This window comes from Malus domestica, chromosome 12, assembly GCF_042453785.1.
Source record: "Malus domestica chromosome 12, GDT2T_hap1".
NCBI classification, from domain to species: Eukaryota; Viridiplantae; Streptophyta; class Magnoliopsida; order Rosales; family Rosaceae; genus Malus; species Malus domestica.
This window is the reverse complement of record NC_091672.1, coordinates 1,107,296-1,122,311: the sequence shown is the minus strand read 5'-3', so window position 1 is coordinate 1,122,311 and position 15,016 is coordinate 1,107,296. Positions and strand designations below refer to the sequence as shown.

General features: G+C 41.2%; 1 protein-coding gene across 1 annotated transcript; it reads right to left on the bottom strand.

The window, feature by feature from the left end:
* Nucleotides 1–7,619: 7,619 nt before the first annotated feature.
* LOC103413472 (disease resistance protein RUN1-like) lies at nt 7,620–14,143 on the bottom strand. The gene is made up of 5 exons (XM_070809836.1): nt 13,539–14,143; nt 12,352–13,444; nt 11,957–12,232; nt 10,727–11,839; nt 7,620–8,171 (listed from the first exon to the last, which is right to left on the bottom strand). The coding sequence occupies exons 1-5, from the start codon at nt 14,021–14,023 to the stop codon at nt 7,758–7,760; spliced, it is 3,381 nt and encodes a 1,126-aa protein (XP_070665937.1). The 5' UTR covers nt 14,024–14,143; the 3' UTR covers nt 7,620–7,757.
* Nucleotides 14,144–15,016: the final 873 nt, after the last annotated feature.

The following is a 15,016-nucleotide window of genomic DNA, read 5'->3' as shown; positions in this document are numbered from 1 at the left end:
CAGAAATACCCATACCTTCTAAGCAACCACCTCATCTTCGTTCTAGCTTGATGTGCCCCGCAGATTCCTTCATGTACCTCGGCCATCACTCTCATAGATTCCTCTTAGCCTAAGCATTTCAATAGTAACCCGTCTGGAGTTTTCCTTAGCAGGTTCTTCGCCCATAAGACATACTGGTTGCTTGCTGTCTATTCTTCTTGCTTGTGGGTGAAGAAGGATATTTTAAATGATGAATGATAGGCGACCTCCAATCTTTTATCTCGGTTTCTAGAACCATTACATCCAGACTGAATCCTCTTTCTAGGATAGAAGGAAGGTTTCTTCTTTGAATCTCGACATCTACCCCATATTTTCTTTCATGTATTGGCACGCCTGAGGCTAATTGCGCCATATCGTTGGCCGTTAGGTTGGATCCCCTGGGAACATGATTAATTGATATCTCAGAATCCCAATAACTCAGCAATTGCGTGGCCACCAAGTAACACCCTACCATGGTGATATGTCTGCACTTGAAATCCCCATTTAGTTGGTTTATTACTAACTCTGAATCACCAAACACCTCTACCTCTACTGCCCCCAGATCCATCAAGATTTCCAAACCAATTATTAAGGCTTCATACTCTGCCAGATTATTGGTGTTCCCTTGGTAATCTAGGAGGAACGAGTAATAATGATAAACCTCTAGGGGTTCACAATGACAATCCCAGCTCCAGAGGCCTTCTGAGTGTATGAACCATCGAAATAAAGCTTCCAATGAGTAATCCAGAGGCCAGTCACTCTTTTTATCTCTTACTGGACCCACTCCTCTTTACCTGAGATATCTTTGCTTGGCGGGATCTAAATACTAGTAACTTCCAGGGTCCCCGGGATATTGATTATCTCATCTTGAGACTCTTGATGCTCCGCCAAGAAGTCGGCAATTGCTTGGCATTTGACTACCTTTTAGGGTACATACTGAAAGTTGAATTCTGATAATGCTAGAATCCACTTCCCAATCCTTCCCGTCAACATTGGTTTTGACAACATATACTTTATCACATCTGTTTTGGCAATGATGTGCACGTGACAAGGTAACATGTAATGCCTCAGCTTATTGGCAATGAAATATAGAGCTAGGCACAATCTTTCTACTGGGGAGTATCTTGTTTCTACCTTGGTCAGAATTCCACTGAGGTAGTACATTGCCTGCTCTTTCCCACCTTCATTGTTTTGAGCCAGTAAACTTCCGATTGATTTTTCTGAAGCTGAGATATATAGCTTTAAGGGTTTTCCCCTTTGAGGTGGTACCAACACTGGTGGAGAAGTCAAATAGGCTTTGATGCTGTCAAAAGCCCTTTGGTGTGATGGTCCCCACTCAAAATCTTCTTTATCCTTCAGTCTCAGCAGAGGAGTCAATGATTGGATCTTGCCCGCTAAATTGACAATGAATCTCCTTAAGAAATTAATTTTGCCTAGCAGCCTCTAAAGTTGTACTTTATTGGTGGGTGAAGGTGACTCCATTATTGCCCGAGATTTATTTTTGTCCACTTCTACTCCTCTTTGATGAACCAGGAACCCCAAGAAGTTGCCCGCTTTTACTCCAAATGCGCACTTTTTTGGATTCATCTTCAGCTTATGGATCCTCATCCTTGTTAAAGCTTGCCCGAGGTCTGTCAAATGCTGCTTTTCTGTTTTGGATTTTACTATCATCGATGTACACCTCCATGTTCTGGCCAATCAAATCATGAAAGATGGCATTCATTGCGCTTTGGTAGGTTGCACCAGCATTCTTGAGCCCGAATGGCATGACTAGATATTCATATGCCCCCACATGACCAGGACACCTAAAAGCTGTTTTATGTATATCTTCCTGGGCCATCTTTATCTGATTATATCCGGCATTCCATCCATAAAAGATAAGACTTTATGTTTTGCTACCGCATCTATGGACAGGTCAGCTATGGGCATGGGATATTCATCTTTTGGTATGGCGCCATTAATATTTCTGTAATCAATACAACAACGTACTGCTTTTGTTATGGCTTTTAAAACGGGTACAATGTGTTGGAATTTATTAGGTTTATTTAGGAAATTAATTAAGATTTGATTTGATTTTGTAGTAGGGTATTTTTGGCATTTAAGCATTAGGGTTTCTTAGGTTTATTGCTCTATAAATAGAGCTTGTAATTTAGTTTGAGAACAAGTTAGCCACAATGTAGTCTCTTAGGGTTTTGTAGCCGTTTCGGCATTCTCAGTTTGTTTAATAATATTCTTATTATTTGTTAGTTTTGTTCGTTCCGCACTCTGATATTCAACTTGGTATCAGAGCGGGTTCGATCCTTAGGGTTCAATCCGTTCTTGTTGGTATCAATTTGTTTTGTCGCATTTTGTTTTTGGGTTTACTTTTGGTCTCGTTTAGGCTTCGCTTCCGCTTTGCTCTGTGTCCCTTGTTCTTGGTCACTCTGTTTGGAGGCTTTCCCTTCTGCAGTTTGACTTTTCACTAGAGTTGTTCTGTCGGCTGCAATCCTTTTATTTTGCAAAACTTGTTTGCTGCATCATTTGGTTTTGCGATATGGAGAAGACCCCATGTCATAAGAAAAGGAAAAAAGTATGGCTGGTTTGAGGCTTAGGCCCACACGGGCAAAGAAAAAAATATGGTTTTGAATATGGTTTTTTGTTTGTTTGTTCGGAAGTTGGAATTTGCACTGGCATTGGAATCTTGTACTTGCACCGGTGAAATTTCGTATTGAAATTGGCATCGGAAATTGGAATCGGCATCGGCATCAGCATCGGAATTTGGAGGCTTGCATCCACATCTGCTTGTTGGCAAACTCATGTCGTGTACCGCCATGAGTTTGACGGGGGGTGTTGGAATTTATTAGGTTTATTTAGGAAATTAATTAAGATTTGATTTGATTTTGTAGTAGGGTATTTTTGGCATTTAAGCATTAGGGTTTCTTAGGTTTATTGCTCTATAAATAGAGCTTGTAATTTAGTTTGAGAACAAGTTAGCCACAATGTAGTCTCTTAGGGTTTTATAGCCGTTTCGGCATTCTCAATTTGTTTAATAATATTCTTATTATTTGTTAGTTTTGTTTGTTCCGCACTCTGATATTCAACTCAATGTTGGCTAACCACTCTACATATTTGGCTGGTCTAATAAATCCAGCTTTTACTAGCCTTTCAATTTCTTCTTTGACCTTCTCTTCTATCTCATTTGACATCTTTCGTGGTGCTTGCTTAACAGGTTTATACCCCTCCTTGATGGGCATTCTTTGTTCCACCAAGGTTGAATCTAAACCTGACATCTCAGTGTAATGCCAAGCAAAATAATCTTTAAATTCTTGTAATAATCTTTAAATTCTTGTAAAAGACAGATAATCTTTGCCCGATCATTAGTTTCTAACAAGCCACTGATTTGTATAGGTCTTGGATCTTCTTCTGTCCCCAAATCAATGACTTCCAAAGGATCCTGAACCTCTAGTGGTGGTTTGTCCGGTTCTGCGCACAAAAATTCGAATAACTCTGAGCTTTCGGGCAAGTCGTCTGGCCCATCCAAGTCATATATGCACTTGGCCATTCGTATGGCCAAATCCAATTCTTCTCTGTAAAGCTCTTCCCTGCTTTTATCCTGATTGGTCGGAGTTCCTAGCTGCCATTCTTGCTCTTCTTTGTCTAAGAGCTCCATTTCTTGCTTTCTTCCTTTCCCATACACCAACAGTCTTTTGATCAGGGACCTGATTGCCATTACATGATCCTTCTTCTTTTGTTTTTATCATTGATGGTGTAGGGGTGTTGGGACGATACAAGGTCTATCTCACTCCTCTTTAGTAAGGAGCATTCCTTGTTTTAAAAGCTTTTGGGCCGTCACCTTGGTAGGGCAGCCGTTCTCATCTGCTCCTGAACATTTCAAAATTCCTATGTTGGGATTGTAGAAACTCGCTTCCGCAACATTGGCTGTGGGGAGAAATAGCCGTGATTCGGCCTCCACCATCTCCCAAAAGCCTAGTCCCTCTGTCCTTGCGTCATGATAAATAGCCACTTGTTGATGTAGAATGGAGGGTATGGCGAAACTTTGGTGGATCCAATCCCTTCCAAGTAAGGCTCCATAGGTGGAAGTGCAATCTACCACAAAGAATGCCAACATGATTTGTTTGGACCCCAGATCCACTTCTAAGGGCAATATCCCATGAGTTTTGGTGATAGCACCCGAGAAGCTTGAAACCGTGAGGTCCGTGGGAATAAGGTCTTCTGTGCCTCTCCCTATCCTTTTCATTTGCTTGGCTGGCAGTACATTAACAGCCGCTCCTCCATCAATTAAAATTCTTTTGAAATGCACCCCTTCCAAATGAGCTGCAACATATATTGGCTTAAGATGGTTGGCTAGTAACATGTTTGGACAGCTGAACACCATTTTATTTGTATAGATCCTTAAAGGACCATCTTTGGATGCTTCGGAAGATTCAGCTTTTCCCGACTTTCTTTCTCCAGCTATCTCAACACTGACATGAGCCATCATTGGCTCCATCGTCACATAGTCTCCTTCCATAGTGGCAGGTTGATTAGGCTTGGCACCAAACATGGCGGATAGCACATACGCCATGTTGATATGAAAATTGCTAGGCTCTGGCAGTTCTTCTTTCTTGCTCCCGATCTGTTCCATGAACTCATCTAACCAGGCCATCACATCTTCTGGAAGCAGTGGTTCTGGTGCCCCCTGTTGATTCATGCCTGAATATGGTGTTTGCTTTGGAACTTAACCGAAAGGATCCATTAATGATAGAGAAGATGGTTTTCTTTCAGGCGAAACAATTTCAAAACAAATAGGCTCTGTCTTCCATCCAAGAGTTGGCATCATGATCATATCTTCTTGAGCTCTCCTTAAGATCCTATATTTCCCAGGGTGTAGGCTTTGCGGTACATGGTTTCCTTCACCTTCTGTTTTACTATTAGCTCTCTCCAGCTCTTTTTTACTCCTCCAGCGGAATTGACTACTTCCCCTAGATGACGTTTTTTCAAACTTTTGATTCTTGGATGCTTCAGACGTCGCGGGGGTCTTTAAAGAATTCATGTAGGCTTTGTGCTGCCTCTGGACCCTTCTAACCATGGAGGCTCCCATTTGTTTAACAGGCTGTCCATTTTTCCCAACCACGTACCATTTTCGGCCGAGGCGGGCAGGGTTATCTTTCTTGACAGGATTTGTTATCCTATCATTTCTCTTGACTTCTTTTCCCACATGGCCATATTGAAGATGTTCTACACCCCTCTTTTGGCTTTTTGGCATCCTTGTCTTCTGCCTCCTCAGACGCTTCATGATTACGAAATATCTCTGATAAAGCTCTGGGTTGGGAATCGCCTCCTAATTGCTGGAAAACAATTCGGGAAGTATCTCTTCCTGCAGTCCGCCTAGCTCTCTCACGAGCCTCTTTTCTTTCTTCTTCTTCCTTCCTCCTGATCTGCTCATGATCCATGAGGACTCCTGCTAGTGGTATTTCGAGCTCACACTCGCATTGGCATTTACTGCAGAGAACCATCCCTTTGATTATAGCTGCTTTTGGATGTTCGGTCAATTTGATCACCGCTTTTGTGGATTTGTCAGCCAGTCTTCCTTCTTCTATTTCCCTTGTGACCTTTTCTTTCCCCTTTTCGGCCCATGCCATACTGATCATATTTACTGGGGCTTCTGAGAAGGGATCTGTATGTTTGTTCGCCACTGCTTCTTCTAGCTGGTTGTTTTTAAGTCTCTTTCTTTCCCTATTATCTTTTTCCCCAAGTTGAGGTAAAGATATAGGAATAGTTGGTCTTACAACTAGGTCTGCTTTCCTTCTGAAGCCTGCGGAGGCGCTCTTCAGTCTTTGCAACATTTGCAACAAGGTAGTTTGCAAGTCTTCATCAAAATTGTCTGGAACAACCGCTCTTTTTAAATCTTCAGGTTTTCTTGACATGTTTCCTTGGTAAGTAAGATTTGATTAAAAGAGTCCCACTGGGCGTGCCAAAACTATGTTCGTGGCTAGAATTTTCATTGGGGATGTTTCCTAGCAGACGAGCACATAGCTCCCCGAGAGGTTGGCGCCGGTTGATGCTTTCTGTCGGGCTTCTGCTCACTGGCGGGCCTGTCCGGCAAATCTTGTCGGGCAAGGCTGAAAGAGAAGGACATGGTTAACTTTGAAAGGTGCCTTTGTAGGGCCTTAGGTGTAGGCCTTGAGGCTCACAATCAAGATTAACTTTTAGGTGTTCAGGCGTGCCACTGCCATCTTTAGCATGACAGATGTAAAACAGATGTTGAGTTTAATTGTATATATACCCGAGAGGCCATTTTAGTTATGAAATGTGCCTTTGTGGGGCCTTAGGTGTAGGCCTTGAGGCTTTCAATCAACAACTAACCCAGTACTCGAACATATAATGTTTGTTTTATTGATTGCAGAAATGTTATGACTATTATACTTCTAATTACCCGAGCCCGAAGAACAGAATGAATCCAAATAAGTGCCTTTGTAGGGCCTTAGATGTAGGCCTTGAGGCTTCCCATCAGAATTACTTCTATATTCAAACGTTCTACGATAATCAGAATATAAGAAATAAAACTAGGAAATAGGTCGATTACTTGCGCCCCAGGTAACTTCGGACTTCTTGTTATCAAAGACTGTCGTGGATGGGTTAAGTCCACATAAGGTTCCTTTTTATACCTTGAGACCAAGGACTTTTGAATGATCAATCTTACATGCCCGAGGGTTTAGAACTTTGATCTGATTTAAGTTGTGACTACATATTCCAATCGGATTCAAGCACTGAGGAGTCTTTTAATCATCAACTTGCTAGAACTAACTTGGATACAAATGAAAGTATACAACATATTACTAGACTTATGAATGAAAAGATAAAAACAAAGAGGGTCGGACAAGGTTTCACCTTGTTGGGCAAGACTGGTCGTCTTGCAACTTCCTATCTTTGTGATTTATAGAAGGGTTTGAGAACTTGAAAAGAGGGATAGGGAGATGAGTTTACAGAAGGAAATCGATACTATAGCAAGATTTAGACAAGGTAGCAGAGCTTTTACAAAGGCTTTTGGTGAGGGTTGATCCTGAAAGGGATGAAGGCTTGGGCTGACTACAGCTTCGTTGAAGGCAAATCTGGCTTGAGTAGAGTTTGTGTTTGTATTTGTTTGTTTGTTTGAGTCTCCTCATCTCTGATTTCTTTCTTCTTTTATAGACAGTTTGGCTTGGCCTCCTGTAGCTTTAATCTTGCCCGAATGCAGCTTGAAGGGCAATGACTCATCAGCTTTTTACTTGTACTGCCACTGTAAAGTGATTTTGGGCTGATTAGCTGGCTGGTCTACACCACTTGGTCTCTAGGTAGGTGAACAAGTGGTTCAAATGATCTGCACCTAGTCGGGAAAAGCCCTTTTCTGCATTCTGGGCTTTGGCTGAGCTTCAGGCTCATTTCCTCCTAGTCTTCTTGTTGGGCCAACTCCCTTTTGAGCCCAAAGTTCAAGTTTTAACCCAAACAACTTGACGGACAAGGAACCCAGGAAAAGAAAAGTTGCCAAAGAATCAAAACTAGCAATCCAACCAGAAAGGCTCTGAAGAATTTAACTGCATTTCCAATCATCGGATTGACTTTACCGCTTTCCCTGCGTTCGACTTCATCATAACACTCGTAGATATCACGACTTTGTCCAGTTATTACAGCACCTCTTAGTCCTACTGATGATTCATCAAAATCATCACGGAATATCTCCTCCATGTCTTGCTCGTATACCAGACGGAGCCCACACATTTTCACCTCCAAGCCAGGGACACTGGACTTGAACGAAGCCTGAATGTGTCTACATTTCCACCACTCAAATGCACTCTCTGGAAACCCGTTGCGCGATAGGTAGCACAGCCAAAGGTGATCTGACTCGATCCGTATGTCTTTGGTGAAGGGAAAAACAATGCCAGGGGGCTCATTGTACCTTTGTCAGTATCCAACTCACACCGAATCTTTGGATCATCTGTTGAATTCAAATCTACACGGCGGATGGTTGCATTCTCACAGACTCTGAAAATAGCAGATACGACAACTCCCTTGAACTTACTACTGCACCAATGTGGACGCACCTTGATACTTAATGAAGTGCCCACACTCTGATGCATGAACCATGTTGGTATTTCACTTCCAGGAATAGCACTACTGAATCCAGCAAATGGTTCCTGTACAACAATAGGTACAACTTTTATCACATGTTTACTTTGCAGGAATATGTATGCAAGGTATGAGTATCATTCTCATCCGGACATATCATTCGTTTACTAACTCATAAGAATGAAAAAGTAAGTGGGTTCCTTGTTAAAATTATATATGCCAATCAGGTACTGATCAACCGCCTGTTGTGCCTTGGCCCGTTTGTCAGTGCGGAAACGAGATTCAGATTACAACCTCACCAAAAACACACTCAGTTGAACAGAATAAAATTACAAGAAATAAAGACACCGAGAAATTTATGAGGTTCGGCAAAAATCCTGCCTACGTCCCCGGAGAGATATTGCTCTTCACTATGAGAATAACAGTACAAGTACACATGAGTTAAATCGACATAACCCAATCCCAAATCCCTTGTACACCCACTCATAGAATTTTCCCAAGAGCCTCACTCTACCCCAAGAGTTCTTTCACTAGAATACTTTTCACTCTAGCTCTCTTGATTTTCTCTCACCCATGCCCATGCTTTCCCATGGGAGAGCCGAATGCTCTCCCCCTTGGATGCTCTCTGATGCACTCACTCTATATTTTTCTACCACACTTATTCATCCGAATGCACTTCACTCACACTTATATTTTATTCTCAACATCATGATGTCTGAATAATCATTAAAGAAAAAACACCACTTTTTCTCTTTTCTTACAATGATTATGTCTTTACATGATGATGTCCACTTCTTTGTTTATTTTACAAGCCGAAAGGCATTTGGATTGTGGTAGTCACCATGTCTTCAATTGTTGTCAACACATGACTCATAATTACTCACAAATGTATGAGCCAAACACAACAATCTCCACCTTGGCGAATACACCATGCAAAAATCCTTGCACCCATCACCAAAGCCCATTGGCCTTACGTACCAGCATGCACACACTGAATCAACCTCGTTGGTCCTGTTCCGATTCAGTCACTGCCAATGCATGTGCAGCTGCTACAAGCTAAAAATCACAATTTAGCTTTAGACAGGATCTCGACACATCCTCGTCTCCTCCAGCAGGTTTTTCCCCTTCTTTATTGTCTGCAACCTGGAAACTTGTCAGTGCACCCATTTCCAGCAACAACCCATCGAGCCAGACAAAATTCCCACACTTCCTCCTACCTCAGGACCATCTCATCACCTGTGAATCCCATAGCTCCACCTGCTGCAAAACCCCTGCAACACTTGAGACTAAACATCACCAGGAGAAGTGTTGATTCGAGTACCTAGAGGACATACTCAAAGTCTTCCACCACAAACTTGCTACAACCCGGCCTTGTACTCGTAGCATTGTGGACCCTTGCCTCCAGAACAGGATCTGAACCTGCTGTCTCTCTCAGATCCTCTTTCCAATTTTCTTCCACGATTCCAACCTTTAATAACTTAAGCAGTCTTGTGCCCACCATCATTCATGGTCTCCTTTGTGTATCATTCCACACCAAACAAGCTTGCACATGCTCCAAACTTACTGTAACTTTCCATGCAGTAAAGTTTCACAAGGTTCTCGTACGAATCTGAAAGTGAGGTAAGAAGAAAGAGGCCTTTGTCTTCTTCCTCAACATCAACTTTTGCAGTTGATCCAAGCATCCATTTCTTCAGGCTTCCATTACTCTCCTTTACCAAGAGTAAAACAGCCTCTCCCATTAAACTGCTCAACTGAAAATTCCATGGTGAACAACAAATCTGGACCTCCAACGAACCAAACGTCCAACGATGCTCTAATACCAATTGTTGTGCCTTGGCCCGTTTGTCAGTGCGGAAACGAGATTCAGATTACAACCTCACCAAAAACACACTCAGTTGAACAGAATAAAATTACAAGAAATAAAGACACCGAGAAATTTACGAGGTTCGGCAAAAATCCTGCCTACGTCCCCGGAGAGATATTGCTCTTTACTATGAGAATAACAGTACAAGTACACATGAGTTAAATCGACATAACCCAATCGCAAATCCCTTGTACACCCACTCATAGAATTTTCCCAAGAGCCTCACTCTACCCCAAGAGTTCTTTCACTAGAATACTTTTCACTCTAGCTCTCTTGATTTTCTCTCACCCATGCCCATGCTTTCCCATGGGAGAGCCGAATGCTCTCCCCCTTGGATGCTCTCTGATGCACTCACTCTATATTTTTCTACCACACTTATTCATCCGAATGCACTTCACTCACACTTATATTTTATTCCCAACATCATGATGTCTGAATAATCATTAAAGAAAAAACACCACTTTTTCTCTTTTCTTACAATGATTATGTCTTTACATGATGATGTCCACTTCTTTGTTTATTTTACAAGCCGAAAGGCATTTGGATTGTGGTAGTCACCATGTCTTCAATTGTTGTCAACACATTACTCATAATTACTCACAAATGTATGAGCCAAACACAACACCGCCCACCCCGCCTTGTTCATCCCATAGCTTAAGAATCATGTGATGTGTCTGAATGTGTGTGTGTGTGTGTGTATGTGTGTGTGTGAGAGAGAGAGAGAGAGAGAGAGAGAGAGAGAGAGAGAGAGAGAGAGACCTGAGAATCAGCTTTCATTGATGATTGAAGATACTTTCTGAGCATGAGAAAGGTCAGGTTAATGCCTTCATTTCCTGCCAATCTATAGCAGTTAATAAAACTGAACCCCGCCCACACTGAACTGCCTGCAGACAATGGATTTGAAAACGTTTGCAGTGACAAACAATCTTGCGCCATTAGTTCTCTTACACTCGATGGAATGTCTGGCAATAATTGAAGCCTCTTGCAACCATTTAAGTTCAGTTCTGTAAGCTTTGTAAGTTGACTGATGCTTGCAGGTACACTAACGAAGTTGTTTCTATTCAGATTTAGCTTCAACAATGAGCTTAAGCAGCCAAGATCGGAGGGAAGCATTCCTTCTGATAGATTGCAGTCACTTAGATCAAGTTCCGTTAATGAATGTAAGCTTGACAAACACGGAACTAGAAGCCCCGTAGAATCTTGACGTCTTCTCATGACCAATGTGGACCAAAGGGATGAAATCCACGGAGTAGATGGCAGTCCATTACATCCGCGGAAAGATAATAACTTAAGGTTCTTCAAGAGTTCAACGGAGGGCGGTGCTTCTCTTATAGCTGTTCCACCAATATCAAGATCCTCTAATGATTCTAAATGCCCCAAGTTATCAGGCAGTTTTTCAAGTTTTGAGCAACCAGATAATGCAAGTACTTTAAGAGACTCCAACGCACAAATGGAGCTCGGAAGATTCACAAGGTCTTTACAATCTCTCATACTTAAATAAACAAGGCCGGGTAGATGGTCAATTGTTGAGGGAAGTTCTCGTATAGCTGTACCATCTAACGACAGTTTGAACAAGTGTTCCATATTTCCGACAATCTTAGGGAACTTTTTGAGTTTTGTGCAACCGGAAAGAATGAAAATTCTAAGGGACTTCAGTTCTATGGAGCTTGGAAGACTTCGAAGACTTTTACAATCTTTCAGATTCAACAAAACAAGTCTTTTAAGCCCTGTGATGGATGGGTGAATTTTGGATAAACTTGTGCAACCTTTGAGGATCAGCCTCTCAAGGTTTGGGACTGCAGTAAAATCCGGGGTCTTGATGAGACTTTGAGAGTAACTTAGCTTAATGATTTTCAACTTCTCCAGAGGCTTCTATGAATCCAGAAGAAAGGGAAAAAAAAAACAAAAAGAAAAGGAAGAGAAATTAAATTAGCGTTTACTGATTTGCAAGCTTTTCGATGAAATCACATGTATAACAATCCATAGTACCTTTATAACTTTCCAGAGTTCTTCAATGCGGCTATTACACAAGCTAAGTTCGAAAAGTTTTTCTGGTTGGAAATTTGATGGGAGAGATCTTGAAGGATATCCATGCCATTTGAGAACTCTTAACTCATTCGAGAGATATGTAAGCTCTTCAGAAAGGTGCACATTACCTAATTTGAGCATCCGAAGTTTGTTCATCTTAGAGAAGGCCTCAGTGCTCGTGTGAACCTCTTTGTCTGCACGTGAAGTTAGGACTACGCCTTCAATGACTTCGGTACCCTAATTAACAAGAGAAAACATCAAGACAACTGCATGATATAGCAGACTAAGAAGAACAGATTATAGTTTTGCTTAGTTATACGTTAGTATCTGAATTCAAACTGCACCAAATCTCTTGCCTTATTATTCACTAGTACATCATAGACATCCTCGAAAAGCCACAACCTGCTGCGTTTTCCTGGCTCCTTACGAGATTCTTGGCGAACAATTTCCCAACCCATCTCTTGTAGTAAATCATGCATCCATAACATGTTATACGAAACACTTATGAGAGACTTATCAATTAATACTCTTATTCCAATATCTGAATGAAAGCCAAAGCTGTCAAGTATCTTTGTTACTCGAGCTTTGTTCTTCAACTTGAAGAAACAAGCGATATCTAGGAATATATTTCTCTCCATCTCCTCTAGTCCTTCGAAGCTTATTCTAAGTATTTCGAAAACTGTTATGTTGGGAACTTCTTTTAGTTTATCCAATGCACTTTTCCACTCAGATACATTCCTGCGAAACAGAAAGGACCCCAAAACTTCAAGCGCCAATGGAAGACCATTAGCATAATTTACGACAAGGTTGGAGAGGTCTAGATATTCTTTTTCCGGATGGTCTTTTTTAAATGCTTTCCAACTAAAGAGCTCAAGAGATTCATCTTGATCCAATTCCTTAGCCTTGTATATTTGATCTACTCCATGGCGAAGAAGCAAATGCTTGTCTCTAGTTGTTATGATGATTCTACTCCCCAAACCAAACCAATCATGTTTTCCTGCTAACTTTTCTAACTGTTCTGATTGATCCACATCATCAAGAATAAGAAGAACCCTTCTATGCCGCAGTCTGTGTCTTATTACACTGGAACCTTTGAAGACATCCCATACATTTACATTTGTTTCCATCAGGATCTCGGAAATCATTTGTCTCTGTAAAGAAACTAGTCCACGCTTTTCGGAAACCTCTCTGACATTAGAAAGAAAGCTGCTGCCATCAAATTGGCCCCAGATTCTGTCATACAGAACGCGAGCAATAGTTGTCTTACCTATTCCTCCCATCCCGCAGATCCCTATAATGCAAACATCATCTAACCCTGTACCTAAGTATGTATTTATTTCCTCCAGACGAGATTCTATTCCAACTAGTTCCTTGGAAACTTGTGAGAATGTGTCACTCAGTTTACTCAATATTTCTTGAGAAATTTCACGGATAACTTCTGACTCGTGCCTGCAGGACAAGACAATTCTATGTTTTAAGCAAGCAGTAAGCACAAATCAATGAGTGAAAATATTCCGATGGGCAAAAACAAAAGTTTGATTACCTATCTTGCACATGCCATCCAGAGAGATTGGCTATCTCCGTCGTTGCAGCCCTCCATCTCTGCACCTTCTCTACATTTCCCTTGAAAGATTCTTCGTGAGCAGCAAACGCTTTCCCAAAACTCCCTGTTTGTCTGCGCACCTCAGACGGATCCACATCATAAAAAACAGGAAAAACTGTTTGTCCCAGTTCCTTCATGCATTCGCAAATCTTACTAAGCCCATCCAAACACCATGCTGAAGAAGCATAGTTTCGCGAGAAAATAACTACCGCAAACCTTGATTCTTCGATTGCTTTGAGGAGTTCCGGGGCAATGGATTTTCCTCTCCCAAGTTTGAGGTCGTCTCTGAATGTCATGATTCCTTTGAGGTCCAAAGCAGCATACAGATGGTCAGTGAAGTTCATGCGAGTGTCCTCGCCTCTGAAACTAAGGAAGATGTCATATGTGCATTGTGTTGGATGCGTTTGTATGCTACTGGAAGCCATTCGGAACTTAAGAGCTTCACGGATTCAAGCTAACGGAGACAAATCAGACACCATTGACGGAAAGTTTCTTGTCAATCACAACTCATGGATCAGTGTAATACGCAGGTGAATTTCAACTTTGGGAATCCCTGTGAAAGTGGAAAATAAATAGTGATGAGAAATGCCCAGGCAAACCATTAAAGAGTTTATATAATATTCTGTAAAAGAGGTGATCCTAAGCCAACAAGGCTTCCCACTTTCTGAAGGTCGAAAAACATCTACCGTACGCAGCCTTACCATTACTTTGTAAAGAAGCTGTTTCCACGACTCGAGCCTGTGACCTTTTGGTCACAAATGAGCAACTTTCCCTTGCGCCAATCCTCACGTAAAGGGGGAAGTTATTCTTTTAATTTTTTTTGTTAAATCATGTCACTAATACACAACTTAACTCTGGAAATAGTAATTCAGATGGTTCAAGTTGTCAAAAACTTAATTGAATATATATTTTTTTGTTTTATTTTGTTTTTTTTTTGCCTTTTTAATTTGGCAATCTCTTCATCATATACATTCGCGACTCGAACATTCAAATTTTGGATCACTGATTATACATTGAGTCTAGTTAGTGATCCAATCCAATCCAATCTTAGACATCAAACAAAGCCTATGGTTTCGAATTGAGAACACCCTAAAATGATGGTGTTTAGTTTTTGTTTCTGCTTGTGCAGATACGTAGTTGAGCTTGTTTGGAAGTGCTTTTAAAATTGTTGAAAGTGTTTCTCGTGAAAATGTTTTTAGAACTAATCATTAGTAAAAATGCATGTAAATCTTGGAAACACTTAAAAGTGCTTCTTACATGGCACACCAGTTATATGCTTCTTACAGGAAGCACACTTATAGTACTTTTCGAACTAAAGTGCTTTCAATCATTTAAAAGCACTTAGAAACAAGCCAGTAATTGTTTCCATGGTCTTTGGGACATTTGAGCTTGTTATTGTTGTTGTTGCTATGTTTTGC

Bases quoted from the DNA above. Each gene is read 5' to 3' on its own strand.
- LOC103413472 (XM_070809836.1), bottom strand. From the start codon at position 14,023: ATGGCTTCCAGTAGCATACAAACGCATCCAACACAATGCACATATGAC. The intron at 13,445-13,538 runs GTAATCAAACTT...CTTGTCCTGCAG, and splicing joins GGATGGCATGTGCAAGATAG to GCACGAGTCAGAAGTTATCC. The intron at 11,840-11,956 runs GTACTATGGATT...CTGGATTCATAG, and splicing joins AACTCTGGAAAGTTATAAAG to AAGCCTCTGGAGAAGTTGAA.